Consider the following 18,873-nt stretch of genomic DNA (forward strand, 5'->3'; position numbering starts at 1 on the left):
AGCCATCAGCCCTTGCCTGTGGTAAGGAATCCAGTGGGATAGGACACTAATCTATAAATAAAGCCATCGTATCAATATGCTTCCTAGAGACACAGAAATTATTGCCACGATAAAGATGAAGAGACGTAGGTAACTGCTTTTCCCTTCAGAGAACGCGTTACGGGATGGAGGCGGTGGAGTGGGCAGGGTTCCATTTTTTTCAATCAGGTCATTCTCCAGTTGAAATTAATAAAAGAAAAATATTGTTCTTAGATTGGAAGGATTGTCCAGGAGCCTGAAACTCTTTCTAGGGAAGTGGTTCTTGCTTATTCTTCTTTGCCTGATTATGAAAATCAACAAAATTGAGTCAGTTTAATGATCTTCGCCATCCCTCCATGTGTCCTCCAGATGTTGGCTCTGTTCACGGTTCTGTTCAAAGGGAAGAACAATGGGCTGCTAGCGAGGGCCACTCCAGGAAGCAGAGCTGATTTTAACCAGAACTCAGTAACCGTCTCTGTCACCACAAGCTCAAATAATACATAAACAGTACATCTTCCCTCCCCCTCTGCCTGTCCTCATTCTCCCAGGACTGACCATGTGGCTTGTCACCTAACCTGGGCCTCGCACCTGTGTCGCTGAGTAACCCTGCCACGGCTTTCCTCTTAGAGTCCCAGGACCCTGCAAGATGGTGTCCCATCCCCAGCACTCTCCAGAGTCACCCACACACTGCATTCCAGCCATCCTCAAACCTACCAGGTTCTTCTGGCTCTGAGCTCTACTGACCCCTCTTCTGTGAACACACTGCTCATCTCTCAAGGCCAGCCTGTATGTTTGAGGTTCCAGCCTCAATGTTGCTACTTTAGATCAGAGAACCATCTCTCAGTTCCCCCACCTCAGCTGCCTGTTTGGCCGTTCTGTGAGCACCGTCATGGTGGATTCTGACAGTCACTAATATACCTCCCACACTAGAGTGGAGCCCGGCAAATGCAGATGTCTGTCTTCTCACATTTGCTATGAATTCCCCAACACCTGCCTCAAAACCTGGCCCAGTGTCTCCATCAGAGCCCTTGTAAAGGAACAAAGGCCTGTGCCATTCTGCAAGGCTGTTTAATGAAATGGGATATACCGTGAGCTCCCTCTGGGGATCCCTCCTTGGCCCATGTATGCCATGTGATTCACAGTGGCTTCTGCCATGGGATGTCTGTGTGCTTCTGAGTCTATTTTTCAAAACACAAAGTAGAGGGAATAGAGAGAAGATGCTGGCTGTGTCATGCCATTCCTCTCTGGCACTTTGTCATAGCGATGAAGAGGTGAGCAACGCAGAAAGAGATCGACACTGGGGTTGGTGGAGCCCGGTAGTTAGAGTGTTGGCTTAGAATGGATGAGGCCCTGGGTTCACTCCCCAGTACTATGTAAACCCAGTGTAGTGGGTGCATGCCTAGAACCCCAGCCCTGGGAGGCAGAGGCAAGAGGAATAGGAGTTCAAGGTCATCCTTAGCTACAGAGAAAGTTCAGGCCAGGCTGAGAAGATTCTGTCATTGGTCATGTGTGGTAGTACACACTTGTAATCCCAACACTCAGGCAGATTTTTGTGAGCTCAAAGCCATTCTCGTCTACATAGAGAGTTCCAGGCCAACCTGTTCTCCATAAAGTTCTGGGTCAGTTCAGGCTCCATAGTGAGACCCTGTCTCAAAGCAAAACAGCAATAGCAAAACCAAAAGCAACCTTCCTCCATTCTGGGCATAGGAGAAATAGGGCTGAAATTCCCGAGACTACCCTGTCTCTTACAACACTCCTCACAAAAGGCCATGGTGGGTTTTGTTAAAATAAAATACAAACAGAATTGGGATGGAGAAACCTACTCTCAGGTTAGGGCAATTAGACACATTTTTTTTTAAATACTAAATACCATGCCAGATGTGGTTGTTTGAATAATGACCCCCATAGGTTCATATCATTGAATGCTTGGCCATCAGGAAGTAACACTACTTGAGAAGGATTGGGGCTCTGTTCTTGTTAGACTGGGTGTAGCCTTGTTAGAGGAGGTGTGGTCTTGCTGGAGGAAGTACATCCCTGGGAGTGGGCTTTGAGGTTTCAAAAGCCCATGCCAGGCCCCGTTTTCTCTTATTCTCTCTGCCCATGGATCAAGATGTAGCTCTCACCCACTGCTCCAGCACCCTGCATGCCACCATGCTCCCTGCCACCATGATAATGAACTAAGCCTCTGAAACTGTAAGCCAGCCCCCAGTTGAATACCTTAGCTATGGTGTCTCTTCACATCAGGAGAACAATGATTAAGACACCAGGTGTCATGGGTTCATACACAAATTGCACATGGATGGGGCCTCTTGTACCTGGAGCTGTCGCATCTGGAGGAGGAATGCCAGGCCATAAATGTCACTTCTGGGGTCCTGGAAGGATGCTGCCGTATGAGGCAGACAGCCACTGTGAAGTCCCACTGCATACTGGAATACATCTTGCTTGTTTTCCTTTAAATAGAGCCTTCTTGATTAGTCCCCTTGGATGGGATTTGAAACACATTTACTCCCACCCAACCCAATCATCGTACTTTTCAAAGACTTCATCCTGGGACTTGGTTGCCTTAGTAACCATATTTACAATGTACAGTCCATTTACATAATTGCAGTTGAATTTAAAGCAAGTATCACCATGTCTGAGAAACTGGCCCTTCTTGAATCCTAACAAACACATTTAAGATTCATCCGTCCTGTAACTTGAGAAGGGAAGATTTTTCTCATATGGATGTGATGGTAGAAATGGGTCCCTCAAGGCCTGAGCATCTGGGGTACCCACTGAGTTTCCTGCCCCTGAGTCCCATGTCCCCATTGCTGCTTTGGCACCATGGGAAAAGCTCACACAGCTCTGCCTCAAAGGGAGGTGCCATTAGAACCAGATTGATCCGTCTCCAAACCCAAGCCCAAAGGTGGTGAAGAATTCATTAGCTAAATATGATATAGCAGGAGTCAGCAAGCCATGGTCTGGGGTCAAGTGTAAGTCTGAGTGCCATGGAGGTGGGTGAGAGCTTACTGCACAAGCTTGAGAAACACAATTCAGACCCCGAGGACCCACATAAATTATGGATGGGATTGGGAGCCCCCCTGTACTTCCAACCCTCAAAGGCATAGACAGGCAACCCTTGAACAAGCTTCTAGGAAGACCAATCATTGTAGTCTAGGTTTGTCAAGACACCTTGCCTCAAAGAATAGGTGAAATTTGACTGAAGATTATTTCCAACGCCAACCTCCGCACGTATGCCCACACACATGCAGTCATGCATACACACATGAAAACAGAAAAAGGCTGTCAGCATACACCCATGCCCATCCCTTCCTGTGATGTCCACAGCCAGTTTACTGCACAATGCAGTTATAAGTCATAAGAGAGACCACAATGGCCACAAGCTCAGAGATGTTCTATCTCATTCGCATGGGTCAAAAATTGCTAGCCCCATCTTTTAAAAAAAAGTAAGCATTCAGTGAGAAATAAGAAAAAGGGTTTCCTGATGCAAGAGTGATCCCCAGGAGTATCTAGGGTGAAGAGAGGAATGAGGAAGAAGCCAGCACAGAAACCTGAGCAATAGGATGCTGGCACCCCATTCTTCAGCCTTCAGAAGCCTGAGGCAGGAAGTGATTATCTCCCAAAAGAGATGTTAGCTTCCTGCAACCAGGAGAAACGGGATCTGCTCTCATGGCTAGGAAAGTTGCCTCCGGGAGCTGAGCAGGCAGGGCTGTGCAGCCCAGCAGGTAGAGGCTAGCAGGCAAGAGGGAGACTGCAGCCAAGCTGAGTTTGGCAGTCTCAGTGATGTACCGCACTTGGGTTTTCCCAGAAGACTTTGGGGACAGGTAAAAGTAACTGGAGAAATTTCTCAGGGACCAAGCTTACAGCTGTTAGGATTGTCCCCTGGGAAGAACATCTGGAGGGGGGCCATTATCTTAAAGCCATCCTCTCTGTGCTTCACGCTAAGAAGTTTTCTTTATTCCTGGAAACTGTCCACATCCAGCATGTTGAAGCCGCAGTGTGCCAACACTTGTGCCTCCCAGAGTCAATTCTGAGGAAACAAATTGGCCATTTTCCCAGAAGAGATCCATCCGGGTCCAGGCACAGGAATCGGATTTCAACCTCAGCCTACACATGACCACTCACTAGTGTTGGGCACAGGTCTCTTGATTTAATTGTGCATCCCATTTAACTTACCCTTAAAGCAGCTGCTTCCCCAGTTTACTAAGGGGCTTGACTCAGCTAGGGTTTTAAACTGTGCCTTCCACTCCTGACTTTAGTGTTCCCAACTGCCTTAGGGTTTCTGTTGCTGTGAAGAGACACCATGACCATGGCAACTCTTATAAAGGAAAACACTTAGTTGTGGTGGCTCACAGTTCACAGGTGCAGTCCATTGTCATCATGGTGACGCATGGTGGAGTGTGGGCTGACATAGTGCTGGAGCTGAGAATCCTACATCTTGACTCACAGGCATCAGAAAGTGGTCTGTCTCACTGGGCGTGGCTTGAGCAAAAATGAGACCTCAAAACCCGCCTCCGCAGTGATAGGCTTCTTTCAACAAGGCCACACCTATTCCAACAAGGCCACACCTCCTAATGTGCCATTCCCTTTGGGGGCCATTTTCTTTCAAACCACCACACCTACTTAAGGAAGGCGATTAGGTTGGTAATAGATTGTTAAATCTATTGCTGCACAGGAGACCACTGAGGAATTCGGCTTCCATTAGGAGTGGAGGAATGTCTGTATGTTGAGTCATTTCTTTTTAAATTTACCTGCTGATAGATTGTTTCCATAGAGTCGCTGTTGTAAACAGTGCTGTAATAAGCATGGGAGTATAGCCAACTCTTCAACATACACATACATGTGAACATGCATACACCCATGTACTAACACACATACATGTTAATAAAAGACAGTAACCTTATTTTTAACTACTGTAAATAGACTGAATTCCTGCAGATAAAAATATATGAAATGATGGAATGTGTTAAACATACACAGATAGTCAAACTGTCTACCAGAATGTCACTTGTGACCAACGAGTGTACAGAAGGGTAGGAAAACATGTGTTGAACATTGACCAGAAGAAAGCAAGAGTGGCTCACACATGTGAACTTAAAGTAGACTTTAAGGGCCAGAGCTGCCTCTGAGGGCGAAGATCTTTACATAGAAATAAAAGTAACAGAAGCATTACCAATGTGCGTGCTCCCAACACCACTAAATTACATGTGTAAAACAATTATTGGCAGCTCTGTAAGGACAGTAATGCAGAACTCAATCCTGGTGCCTTGCTTTCACTGATGGGTGGAGACCACACACAGAACACTGACTGATTCTTAGGCACTTAGAAAAGAAAGCATTTAATTCGGGGCTTGCTTAAGTGGCAGAGGGTGAGTCCATGCCGCCATGGCAGAAAACATGGCAGTGGACAGGCAGACATGATGCTGGAGCAGCAGCCGAGAGCTTAAATCTGATCCTCAATCACTAGGCAGAAAGAGAAGGAGACAGGCACTGCTGTGGGCTTTTGAGACCTCAATGCCCATCCTCAGGGGCACACCTCCTCCAACAAGGCCACACCTCCTAATCCTTGCTGAACAGCCCACCAACTGGGAACCAAACCTTCAGATGGCCCATGGGGGTCATTCTCATTCAAATGATCACAGCAACAAGGAGGCAGGGGCTGAAGAGCACTGTAGACCAGCAGGACGCATAGATGTGCACAGAACGGTCTACTCAATGACAGAAGATTGCACACTCTTCTCCAATGCACGAGGAATGTTCTCCAGGGAAGAATGCGCATGAAGATAATAAATCATCACAAATCATAAATCTTAACAAAGCTTGAACTCATACCAAATATGTTTTCTGATCACAATGGAATGAAACTAAATATCAATAACAGAGAGGAAAATGAGGGAAATGGTGGATTTGTTCATGAATTTTCCATTTGGCAGGTCTCGGTCAAGCCACCTCATCTCTCTGCACAGAGTTCATGTCTGCTGGGCTCTGATCGGGGGCCCTGAGGACCCCGAGAGTCCCACTCCCGTGACAGCCTGATCACATGGGAACCTCTTTACAGAAAGCTGGGGTTTCCTTGGCTCGGAGAAGCTAAGTTCCAAGAACAAATAACTAGGAGAAAGCTCTGTTGCTTTTTATGGAGTTAGCTTGGAAAGTCACATGGTAACGACTTTCACAATCGCCATAGACCCTGTTTGGTGGCAGGGAAGCAGCCATTAGCTTGTGCTTCTCTGTGGGAGAAACTGTTGATGTCATTGGAAGGAACTTGGGAGGTGTTCAGTGCAGATTCTTGAAAAGCGCCTTCATCCGTAGGGCCATGCTCACGATGGCTCCTCAAGCCTAAGTTCCATCAGCTTGTTGAAGGTGCCTCCATTTTTCCTTGCCCTCAAGTACACGGGGCCTTCCTTTCTTCTCACCTTGGACACCTGCAAAGCCCCCACACCCTCTTCCCCTGTTTCCTCCGTGGTGGTGGTGGTACATCAGAGAAAACGTTTATTGAAGTCACTTTGGAATTTGGCTTTTTTTCCCCTTGCTTCTGTAGGGTCCAAAAGAACACAGGAAGTTGCTCTTTTCCCCAAGACTTCCATGATAATCAAGGAAGGGAATGTTGGCTAGGACACTTTATTCTTTTGGAAATGTGGCATGGGATCATGAATTTCCATGAGCAAAATTACCCTGTCGGGTAGAGTCTAGACTCTCTGTTAGCCAATGGGCTTGCTGGAGTCCACACTGGCACCCTGAGAGGCCATGTGGTCTGACAGTCTGAGAAGAGAACAAGTCACCTCAAACTCTGCTTGGTGGGAGGGGGAAGGAAACCTGCCAACTGAGCATGTCCTCGACAGAGTTTGAAGCTTGAGAAATTATAGCTAATGAAGGGTGCTTTCCAAATTCTACTGCAACAATAAAGCTGCTGGTGTTGTGAAACTTCTCCATTGTCAAGCTGCGAGGATGCTCTCATAGACCAGAACATTAGAGAGATGTAGACCACGAGGGGCAAATGCTCACATCCTCCTATGCTTCATGGAAAAGGAGTTGCAACCTCAGCCAGTGCTGCTCCCCACTGCATGGTCAAACTCCACAGGCAGGCCCACACTCTGGTGCAGCTCCCCACTGCATGGCTATCTTCCACAGGCAGGCTCAGTCTCTGGTGCAGCTCCCCACTGCATGACCATCCTCCGCGGGCAGGCCCACACTCACTCAGGTTCATCCCTGGATCTGTGGAACCCAACAGCTTTGACACTGAACTTCAGGCCCCAGCACTGAGTGGGGCTTTGACTGTTGAGGCCCAGCCCTGTTGAGAGAAGTGACATTTTCTGCTTACCACTGGCTGCTAAAATATTCCTGTCCTCTTGTATCATCAGCCCGGAGGCCTGATTGCCTTTTTGATATTTCCCCTGGGACTAATAATTTAATATGCAGAATATGGTTCAAGGAAAGACTTTCTTCCTCTCAAAGAGGGAAGATGGAGAACCGAGAAGCCTGATGTCTCAGGATGCTTTACACAAGGGCTGGTCACTGATATCTGAGCGCATCTGAAAGATTTCCTAGACCAGCTCGGGCTGAAAGGCACCTGTCATGCGTGGCCATGGCTGGCTTTTCACACTGAGGTCCTAAGATTGGCACAAGAAGTGTTCTTACCGACTGAGCCATTTCCCTAGCCTTTTCTGTTTGCTTCTAGAAGCACCCAGTAAGCTGAAAATTAGAGAACAGGGAAGGGATGTGCTCATGGCCTTGGGACCACTGTTGACAGGGCCTCCCTGGAGCCCTGAGAAAGTCCCTTCCACATGCCAGGGAGCTGGCTTCTTGGGGTTGTGAGGAGAGAGCCTGGGGGGCTCAGAGGAAGAGGCTGGCCTGGTTCGGAAGTAGACAGTTGTCTGTTATTCATTCATTTAGATTCCGTGCCAACCTTCCCATTCTCTCTCCCGCAGACAGTTTTTGAAAGAAATTGCCGATCTGAGGACTGCGCAGCTGACCTGCAGCTTCGGGGGAAACTACTGCTTTCCAGGTACGTCACCGTTCCTCTCATGATGCTGTTCCTTTCATGATGCTATTCCGAGAAGCCTAGAAGTTCAGATTTCCCCAAGCAAAAACAGGGTAAGAAGTATGGGATATTTTATGAGTTGGTTTTAGAATCTATGTTAAAAACACAATTTTAATAGCAGATACCACCAGAGGGATTAGCCGGGGTTCAGTTTGCAATTTCACCCCAAATCACAATGGACTGCTCCTGATAATTTTTGTTTATTTGTGTCTTGAGAGGGGACTTGACATTTATTACATTGTACTACATTGCACCACGGGAAACCGCCAGCATTTGACCTCTGGACTTGGTCCCATGTGACTTAAGATAGTAATATGTGAGGATTCCTCTCATCTCTTCCCCTGACATTTCACAGTGGTGTCTGTTTTAGCAGCGGAACGGTCTCTGAAGCAGGACGGGTGAAGGAAGGGGGCAGCGGGCCCACCAGTGCAAGCGGTCTCTTTTATTATTTCAGGGCTTCCTCCCATAGTCCGCCAATCCCCCACGGCTAGAGATGAACCACACCAAAGCCTTCTGTTTCCCCTTCGCCAGCCTTTCATTGTAGGCTTTAGAATGGCGGTGCTTGTCTTGAGTCAGCCACATGTCAGACAATGGTTTCCTTTGGTAGCACGCCTTCTGAAAGATTATATTAGCTTTGGAGCCAGGAACCCCCTCCACAAGGCGTATGTATAGCCGCTTCTCAAAGCAATTGTCGGCATTCACGGAACTGTGGAAAATGTTTCCTAGTGCACTTGCCCTGCCTGAACCAGTGATGACACACACCCCTGGGACCTTTTTGTCCTTTTGCTTGTTTGTTTTAGATAAAGTCTTCCGTAGCCCAGGCTGGCCTCTGCACCTCACCTGCCTCAGCCTCTAGACTGCTGGGATTGCAGATATGTCCCACCATGCCTGGCTCCAGTGCTGTCGTTGTCGCTTTTCTGTGTGATTGTAGCTGTAGGGGAGTGTGCATTCACATGTGTGCCTGTGGATCCAGAAGTCAATGTTACATGTATCATTTTCAGGAACTGTACCACATGTTTTCTAGGGCGGGCTTCTCTCATTTTGACCTTGGGAACTTAGAAGATCGACTGACTAGTCGAGACAGGTTGGCCAGGTGAGCCCCTGTGGTCACCTGTCTCTCCTCCACAGTGTTAGAATTGCTAGCATATACCACCACGCCTGGCTTTTCCTATGGGCTCTGGAAACAAGCTGAAGGTCCTCGTACCCGCATGACGAGCACTTCGACCACTGTGCCTTGATCCCCACACTTTAATTTTGGGTGTTTAATATTTTATTCATAAAAGGAAAAATCACACTAAGATTCCATTCCTTTAGTTGGAGCATGCCACCCCCTGCCCCCAGTGCACACACATGAACACTTCTCCCAGCGTCTCAGATGCTAATTGCCTCTGGTTTTACTCAGGAAGAAGTGGTGGCTTCAAGTAGCACATGCTTTCCTAAGCTTAGGAAATTGCTTTAGACTCGGAGAGTGGATAATGGGGCTGTTTAACAGTGAGAAGAGCCTCCCGGGGTAGTTAGAGACATCAATTTTAAAGAAGGTTCATAAATTATCAGCTCATTCATTTTAATTTTAGGTATGTCTTCCAAAAAAGCGTTTTAGGGAAAATACATGAGTTTCTTTTCATGTTGAGCTAGACTGTAAATGCTGAGGTTTACTTTGGATCGTAGAAGACCTCATGTGGTAGGAAAATATCCACTTGATCCATGGTTAAGCATTGCTAGGAAAGTCCTGGCACTCTCTCTAGCCATTTGTGAATTGTGCTTTCTGTGTTGCAAGAAGGAAAACTCAAAGATCGTGGTCAGGAAAGCACTTTGGCGTGAGTTGCTTCCATTGCTGGCCTTTCAGGAGTGTTGTTGGAGCATGGCCAGAAGAACCCACGGTGGGACAGTAGTACCTGTGACATCTTCCCCATATGGCCACCTAAGGGAAACCCATGCAATGACAACACCAATGCAAATCCCACTGTGAATGGAAGCCCTCAAACAAGGCCCCACCCAGGGTGAGGAGCTGTAGGCGATAAATGACTCAAGTTTTCTCCAGGTATGAACCCCCTAATAGGTTAATAATCCCAAGTGGTTAGCACTGAACACATATACATATAAGTAACACTGAACACTGAATGGACTCAGAGGGTTGTATTTCTCTTCTCCCCTCCTCGTGTGTTTGTGTGTGTGTGTGTGTGTGTGTGTGTGTGTGTGTGTGTGTGTCGGGGTAGGGGCAGATCAGTGGCACAAAGTGCCAATCATTTCCACTTACGCATGTGCAGGTCACCTGGAGGTTGCTTGCATTCAACTCTCCCTTGGGAGATGCTTTCATGTATGTGCATTTGAGCAGGGGTAGATTCTAGGCCTGGCTGCCCCAGCTTAATTCTCCTCTTTCACTGTCCCTCTGGGACCAGTGGGCTGGGGTGGGCATCGTCTTTCTCAAAGAATGTCGGACTTGTTTGAGGGCCAGTGCCAGGGAGCAACAGCTCTTCAGGCCTGGGCTCCAAACTGGGACACTGCTGTTTCGGCCTTGTTCCCTTTGCTGCTGCGTGTCTCATGGCCAAACTCAAAGTCAAGGGCTGGAGAATATTCTCTACCTTTAGTGAGTGAATTTCCAAAATTGATGGGACAGGGCATGAACATAGAGAGGGGCAGAGGATAGTGAGCCATGATATGATCTACTGTGGACCCTAAGGAACAGGGCAGGCTCGTCTCTCATCCTGAAACCATAACACTTTCAGGGGGACTTTGGCCTTTCTTGGACTTTCATTACCTTAGAGACGGGGGTATAAGCCCTGGCACCTGGGTGAGGTTTCTGAACCTCAGCGTAGTCTCCCTGGACCTCTCTGCCCATCCTTAGGAATGAGGGGATTTCCTATAGGACTTATGGTCTCTTCCCACAGCCAGATCTTCCATGAAAGACGCCTTTGTGATGCTGGTTTCCCACAGGAGGTCTCGGGGAAGCAACCATCCGTAGCCTGATGAGTGGATACAGGAAACAAAACCACAGACTTGGGAGCCATCATGCGAGGAAAGACACAGCCAGAAAATGGGACTGGGAACTAGGCTCTAGACGGGGTTCGGTCTGTTCAGTGCCTTGAGGCAGAGGAATCTTTCTTAGTTATTGACTAACCTGTGATTCGTTATTGCCTGGGGTGCAGCACACACTCATTTCTTGCTCGAGCAGGTACTGTGAACAGCTGTAGAGATGAATGGCAGATGGTCCTGCTCTCCTGGTCTGTGTAGTCTGGGCAGGAGCCACCCAAGAGACTGGCTGGCGGTGGTGGTGTGGGAAGAGGGGGGTGGGCAGGTGGTGATGGTGTGGGAAGAGGGGGTGGGCTGGAGGTGATGGTACGGGAAGAGGGGGATGGGCTGGCAATAATGGTGTGGGAGGAGGGGATGGGCTGGCGTTGATGGTGTGGGAAGAGGGGGATGGGCAGGTGGTGATGGTGTGGGAAGAGGGGGATGGGCTGGCGGTGATGGTGTGGGAAGAGGGGGATGGGCTGGCGGTGATGGTGTGGGAAGAGGGGGATGGGCTGGCGGTGATGGTGTGGGAAGAGCGACTCTTACAGGAAGCATCTCCAGGAGCCCCGTATCAAGGAAAGTGGGGAGAACTGAGGCACTCTGGGTAGAGGGAAGTATGAGAGATCTGGGCTCCTGTGAAGACTATGGGCATCTAGGTTTGTGGAGCTGCTTGGGAGAGGTGAGATGGGCCAGAAGGAAAGAGGAATTGGATTACAGCACACCCATAACTTAGGGCTTCATTGAAGACAGACGGGGAGAGAAGAACCCCAGAAGAGGAGACTAAACCTAACAGGGATGCAGCAAGCCATGCTTAGGTGCCCAGGACACAGGATATTGGGGTGGTGAGGGTCATTTGGTCCCCTGCATTCAAAAATAACATGTGACACTGAAGCTTTGAGCCTGGTACTCTTTCCATCCCCTCAACTCCATCTTGCCTGGAAAAGGTCTAAGGCATAGGTATCAATTGTCTCAAGAATAGCAGTATCCATGGCAAGTTAGCCTTAGGGGGCCGCCAAGATCATCCCCACTACAGTGCTCCCAGAAAACTTCACCAGGGTACTTTGGGTAGGACCTGGGCCTTGCCTTCATCTTTAGAACCTAGCTGTGGTGGGTTCTGTGCTCTCACGAGGAAGCTGAAACACAAGAATATGGGAAGGATGCCTGTGATGGCTGGGCAGACCGAGTGCAAGATGCCCTGGCAGATGGAGGAGAGGGATGAGCTAGAGATACGATCGCTGGTCGGAGTGTTGACTGATCTTAGAGACCAAGCTCCAGCTCCTTGGCACCAGACATCTCCTCCTTGCTCTTTGGGCACCCCCCCTCAACACACACATGTGATTGTAATTATTTTGAAAAGAAAGTAGAGGGGAAATGTTGGGGAGTTAGTGGGTCATCCAGAACAGTCAGGACCATGAGTATAGTTGGTGTTTCCTCCTGTTTCATCTCTCAAGACAGGGACTCACTAAGGAGCCCAGGCAGGGCTCAACCAGGCCATTGGATATTATTTTTCTCTGTGGAGAACTTGTGTTTCTGCATGTTTTTTGTCGCTTAGACATCCAGCTCTTGAGTTTAAACTCCCAGAGCTTTAACACGTTTGATCCCGGTGCTGTGACATGCCATCCACAAATACCCAGGGACAGGGATGAAATTGCTCAGGTGGTCTCCATGAAACAGCGCTGCCAGTTCCGTTCATAGATGATCCGTCCGTCTGCCAAGGTGTGCATAGTGCCTACGAAAGCATCAGATATGATTGCAGGAAGAGAACAGAAGGGAAAACAGACTGTGGCAGTTGCGCTGAAAACTTTGGTTTTGATGCACCCCACCGGGATAGTGGAATACGTCAAGGCTTCCTTAACAGCTGACCCCAATTAAAAATTAAGGGCTTTGAAGAGACTGGAATGTTTGCAACATCCAAACCATTCGCAGCCACATAGTTATACTCTGGTTGTAACCATGGTGACATTGCTTTCATGGGGATTGAGAGAGTGTGTTTCCCTAAACTGCTGGCTGGCTGGAAGGTAGCTGACCCCACCCGTGAAGGACCAGCTTGTAGAGAGGACTGCCCCACCTCAAGATCACCCACAGTTGGGAACACATTGTTCTCCTTCTCAACAGTGGTCAGGATCATCAGCTACACAGTGGAGAACAGAAGTGAGGTGTTTCTCTTTATTGAGCATCTCCTATGCACTAGGTACCCTACGAAATTCTCCTTGTGAGGCTGCAGAGATGGCTCCACATGGAGGCTCCAGTCCTGCAGGATTCAACACCCTCTTCTGGTCTCCTTGGGCACCAGCCGTGCATTGGTTATGCATACATGTACATAGGCATAACACCATACCTTTCTCATAAAAAGTGAGAAAGTTCTTCTGTGTGCACACAAGCTCTGGTATCTTGCCAGCTGTGCCCCTTGGATAGGGCATCAGCTCCCATGTGACTTTGTCTCCTTATCTTGAAAATGGGAAATAACTGCAGCACCAGAAAAGGTTATTTTTAGTATTTAATAAATTCATACATATTTCACCGATTCCAAAAGTGCCTGGTTGACCAGGTGTAGAGGTGCACGCCCTTTAATCCCACTACTCAGAAGGCAAAGGCAGGTGGGTCTCTGTGAGTTTGAGACGAGCCTGGTCTACGGAGTGAGCTGCAGGATGGTCATGGCTACAGAGAGAGACCCTGTCTCAAAAAACAATAGTGCCTGATAGGTGGTGAGCACTCAGTAGGTGATTTCGAGCCACCTCAGCTTCAGAACATTGTTGGGAGGTGAATATGACTGTGCTGCACTGAAGAAGTGCTGAGGCTCAGGAAGGAGCCTTGCTTGAGAGCTCATGCTATAGGGAAAGCTAAAGCTGCCTGACCAGGGGTCTGGAAGTCATTTACCTAAGGTCAAGGCAAAACCTGAATGGCAGAGGCAAGGAAAATGCTTGGTGGTGGCTCCCAGGTCTGGTGTTCTGTCATTTAGACTAATGCACCTTGTCTTGATGGCCATTGTGTCTTGGTGAAAATGACTTGGAAATTCCTCTTGAATTTTGTTTGTTTTTCTGTGGTTGTTGTTGTTGTTGAGCTGGGGATAAGAGGGAGTCTGCCACCCAAAGAACTGACCCCATTCTTTGTCAGACTCAAAGCCTTGAGGCTGCCTTTCATGTATATGCACTGCAGAAATCCACCCCAATGGAGAACTCCATGGGCAGCCCTTCCGCTGTTGAGATTATGATAGGATTGTTCCACCTTCTACTCCCTGGATGGCAGAGAACAGGGACCCTTAGGAGGACACTGAGGGAGGACGGAGGCAGTAACCATAGCAGCCACAGGAGGGGTTGATTGCATGCACACACTGAACTTCCCCGCCCCCAACTCCATCCATGCTTGTCTAAAAAGCTTCTATTTGGTTTTTTTAGCTTTCAAAGATAGTCGTGGGAGGTTTCTGTGTCAGAGTCTCTCCAACAGTTTTGTGATGACAGAACTGTTGTCCTAATAACTGGACCCCGAGCAAGGGACTTACCAAGAGAACAATGCCACTAGAATCCACACATCTTCCCATCTTAGCATTCTGCTATGATTTTTTCCCAATTATTATATCTCTTACCACTAAATACTAGACTCACCACAGCAGGGAAGACTTGTAGTTGTGGGAGAGAAAAAAAAACAAATTATGAAGAGTAGTAGGCTTTCTTGGACCACCAGCCCCTAAACCATGACACAGAAACTTATTATTAGTTATGAATGCTAGGCCTTAGCTTAGGCTTGTTTCTAACTAGGTTTTTTTCTTTTTAACAAATCAACCCATGCCTATTCATCTATGTACTATCCATTCTGCTTTCCTGCTTCCTTTATGTCTGTCTGGCTTTCCCTGACCCTACTGGCTAGCCCTACCCAACTTGGGTCTGTGAAGGTTGAGTTTAATTGGGAACTGCATTTAACCACCCCAGCTCTAGGAAGTTAGTGCCTGCACTGTGGTGGGTGTTCTAATTAGCTTGTTGTTTCTACATAACATGCCAGCTGTTCAAGTGCTCACCGTACTGAGGGCTACTAGGAAGTGATGTTGGGATTTGTTTGTTTGTTTGTTTTTTCTTTTTTCCTCCAGCTTTCCCAGGCCCCACATTGGGTGCCCAAATGCTGTTTTACCTTGAGCGCAGCGACTGTGCTTTAAACTCCTAGCAGCCCAGCTGTTCAGGCCGTAGCCTGGAGGGGGTCTTCTGTTCCCCCAGACAATGGTTGTTACTGCTGCTAAAGGTAGCTTTAACTAAATCTCTATTGTTCTAATAAAACTCAGATTCAAAGGCTAGGGTGAAAACCCATGATCTCAGAGAGTAAGAGTAGCAACTTTTTATCTTTCTCTCTTTGCTTATGTCCCCAGAAGTCCCTCTCCTTCCACACAGCCCCAACTAAAAAATCCATACTATGCTCCTCCCTGCTACTTCCTGTCTACTAGTTGCTAACCCTACCTCTCTGAGCCCAGGTTAATTTTATTTGATTAGCACAAATGTAACACATCTTTGCCTAGTTAAACAAATCCAACATAAACAAATCCTGCTGAAGCTGCAGTTAATGCAGGGGCAGGAGGATCCTGGAGAAGCTGAGTTAATGCAGGGACAGGAGGATCCTGGAGAAGATGCTGTTAATGCAGGGGCAGGAGGATCCTGGTGAGGCTGTTGTTAATGCAGGGGAGGGACTGAGGTGAAGGAGGTCATGTTTAGCTGCTGATTTTATTATTATACGCCTTTTAAAAATTCCCTTGTCATCTTTCTTCCTGGCATCCAAGGCTGGGCATGCCCTCCCCGCCTCCTTCCCCTCCATCACAGCTTCTCCCCATCCTGAAACAAACCCCACCATCATGTCCCACGGAGCAGGAGCTGTCTCAACCTGTGTGCCATGCCCTGTTGGTGATCTGAGCTGGAATTCATAGGGTCTGTGAGCTGAGACAGGAGGACAGTTGCATCTTGATTGTCATTAGCTTCAAAGAGAACGTTAGCATTCTATCTAAATGTGGATGTGGGCAGCAAGCCACAGTGACACGCTCAGGACTTGTGACTTTGTCACACACAGAAATGACAGATGTTTTAGATGACACTGTAGATACTTTGAAATGTCATTTGTCCCTGCTTCAGAGTTGTGGCAAATTTCAAATCCTTTTCCACATCTCATCATTAATTTATTATTTATTTTAGGAACCATATGTTGCTAGATCACACGTTTGGTCAACATAATAATCTATTTTTTGCATGCTTGATTTCTTCATTATCCCACTTTCTAGTCCATGCATCATTTGAGAAAGGGTCCCTTGGTGTCACTGCACGGCCAATGGGATGTACCAGCACTAAACCAGGTTAGAAACATGTTCTAGAAGTTTCAACTGTATGTGTATGTGTATGGGTGTGAGAGAAGCATGTTCCAGAGAAAGCCACAATGTCGTGATATCTAGAAGTGGGTCTTCTTTTGAAGGCCAGATCATTTCTTTAAAACATATACCCAGACTTAAAAGCCACTGTCTTTGTGGCTCCCCGCAGCACCTGTGGTGACACCTACAGCCAACCCCTGTTTTCTGCTCCTTAAGGACACAGGGAGTTCCCTCTGGGCGGCTGTGGTGGCATGTGGGCGGCCACACTGTGGGTTTGTACTGGGGCTGCCTGGTGGCTGCAGCTGAATAGCACGTGCCTATTTACACCTGTGGAGGGGCTCACAGACCCAGAGACGGGGTGGGGCAGTGGGGGGAGCTTGGGGCTCCTGCTCCCCTGTGGCTGTCTCACTTCACAGCAGGAGGTATGTACAATTAGGAAAGCTTGCCATTTCGGGGTTTTTCTGTTTTGTTTTGTTTTCTAACCTGTTGCCATTTGATGTCACCCACTGGGAAACGTGCCCTAAAAGAGTACTTCGGTCACCAGGCTGGCAGGCTTACCCAAACAGCACAGGCATGTGTAACACTGTGTGGCATGGCAGTGGGCCTCTCTCTGGCTGGGCCAAGGCAGGCATTCCTCCACAGCCCCCTGCCTCTCTCATGACATCAGGCCTCCAAACAGCCCACAGACCTGGGAACTCCTCTGCTCCCCTCCCCTCCCCCCCCCCCGACCGAAGGATTTTAGTCCTTAATCCAGTAGTTACAGAGAATGAACCTGATTCATTCCAGATGTCCCAAGACTTCATGGCAAAGGCTGATGAGGCTCTGAATTCCTCTGCTATCGGGGGAAGCAGCCTTTCTCTCAACATTTACACCGATGGGACAGGAAGCTCTTGAGCCACCTAGAGGGACCAGGAGACAGGGTGGGGGTGGAGCATCTGGCTGGCTGAGTTTCCTCATTAGGAGAAACAAGGTTGTTGGTGCAAGTGCTGGCCCTGCCATTAAATGGATTACTGAATGGGCCGGTTCTGCAGCAGAGTCCCCAGGGATCTGAGCACAGTTACTTTAAATAATATGGACTGCCTGTGCTTCTCCAAACCTTTGCCAGGGAGCAAAGGTTTTGATTCGTTTCTCTTCAGTAAATGTGTTTTACCCTGACTCTGCGAACTAACACTGACCCCGGTGGGTGCAGTTAAGGGACGTGGAAAGTATTTCTACCTTTGTATAAGTGGATTTTCAGTCCAGATACTCAGTCCTAGGAACCATCTCTCTGACCCACTGCAGGAATGGGGGAGGGGCCTTGCAGAGCCCTCCATCTCCGGCTGGAGCTAAGTGCCCCGTGGGCCTGTTCCATGAGACTAGGAAGGATCCATAGAGCGTGGCCAGATGCAAAGAGCACATTGGCAGTTACATGTGCACATAGCATATTCTATTTAATGGTTTGGGTTTACACACTGTTGAGGATATAAAAGGCATACATGTGAAAGCTGTAATCATCCTCAATTCTCCTCAGGAAATATGTCCCAAGACTAGTAGAGAATGCCTGAAACCATAGCAAAACTTAAACCTTAGAAACTGTATTAGTTGGAGTTCTCTAGAGAAGCAGAATTGATAGAATGAATATATATATTCATACACGTGGGATTTATTAGAGTGGCTTATAGGTTATGGTTCAATTATTCCAACAAAGGCTGTTTCCTGATGGAAAAATGCAAGAATCCAATAGTTGTTCAGTACACAGGTCTAGATTCCCAACTGGTCTTCTGTGTGTACTGGACTCAGAAAGAAGCAGCTCTGGGCTGGAGAGATGGCTCAGTGGTTAAGAGCACTGACTGCTCTTCCAGAGGACCCGGGTTCAATTCCCAGCATCCACATGGCAGCTTGCAGCTGTCTGTAACTCCAGAGAATCTGACATTGTTGTACCAATGCACATGAAATAAAGTTAAATAAAGTTTAAAAAGAAAGAAAGAAAGAAAGAAAGAAAGAAAGAAATAAATAAAGAAAGAAAGAAAGAAAGAAGCAGCTCTAATAGAGAAAGAATGAGCTTGCCAGCAAGGGTGAGGGTAAGCAGAGAGCAAAGGCTTCTGCCTTCCGTGTCCTTACTCAAGCTGACAGCAGAAGGTGTGACCCTGACTTCAGGTGAATCTTTGACCTCAGATCATCTGGATTTAGGCGGGGTCTTCCCACTTCAAATCATTCAGTCAGGAAGAAAACCCCTCACAGGCACACCTGGCCATCTCGATTTTAGTGAGTTCCAGATGGAGTCAAGTTGACGACCAAGAATAGCCATCACATAGAACACATTTTCTCTCTATATTTACAAATGAGACACAGTAAAATTACTAACAGTAGAGTAATAATAGTGATATGCCTATTATCACTATAAAATGACTTATTATAGATAAAATGACTTATTATAGAGCTAGTCTTGATATTATCTTTGAGCCTATTAAATAAACCATGAAAACAGAGACTT

General features: G+C 47.7%; 1 protein-coding gene across 1 annotated transcript in view; it reads left to right on the plus strand.

Annotated features, from left to right (window-relative positions):
• Nucleotides 1-18,873, plus strand: part of Itga9 (integrin subunit alpha 9) — a 299,897-nt gene that overhangs the window by 168,009 nt on the left and 113,015 nt on the right. The window contains 1 exon segment of the mRNA XM_038323365.1: nucleotides 7,944-8,020. Coding sequence (XP_038179293.1) covers nucleotides 7,944-8,020 — 77 coding nt within the window.

This window comes from Arvicola amphibius, chromosome 3, assembly GCF_903992535.2.
Source record: "Arvicola amphibius chromosome 3, mArvAmp1.2, whole genome shotgun sequence".
NCBI classification, from domain to species: domain Eukaryota; kingdom Metazoa; phylum Chordata; class Mammalia; order Rodentia; family Cricetidae; genus Arvicola; species Arvicola amphibius.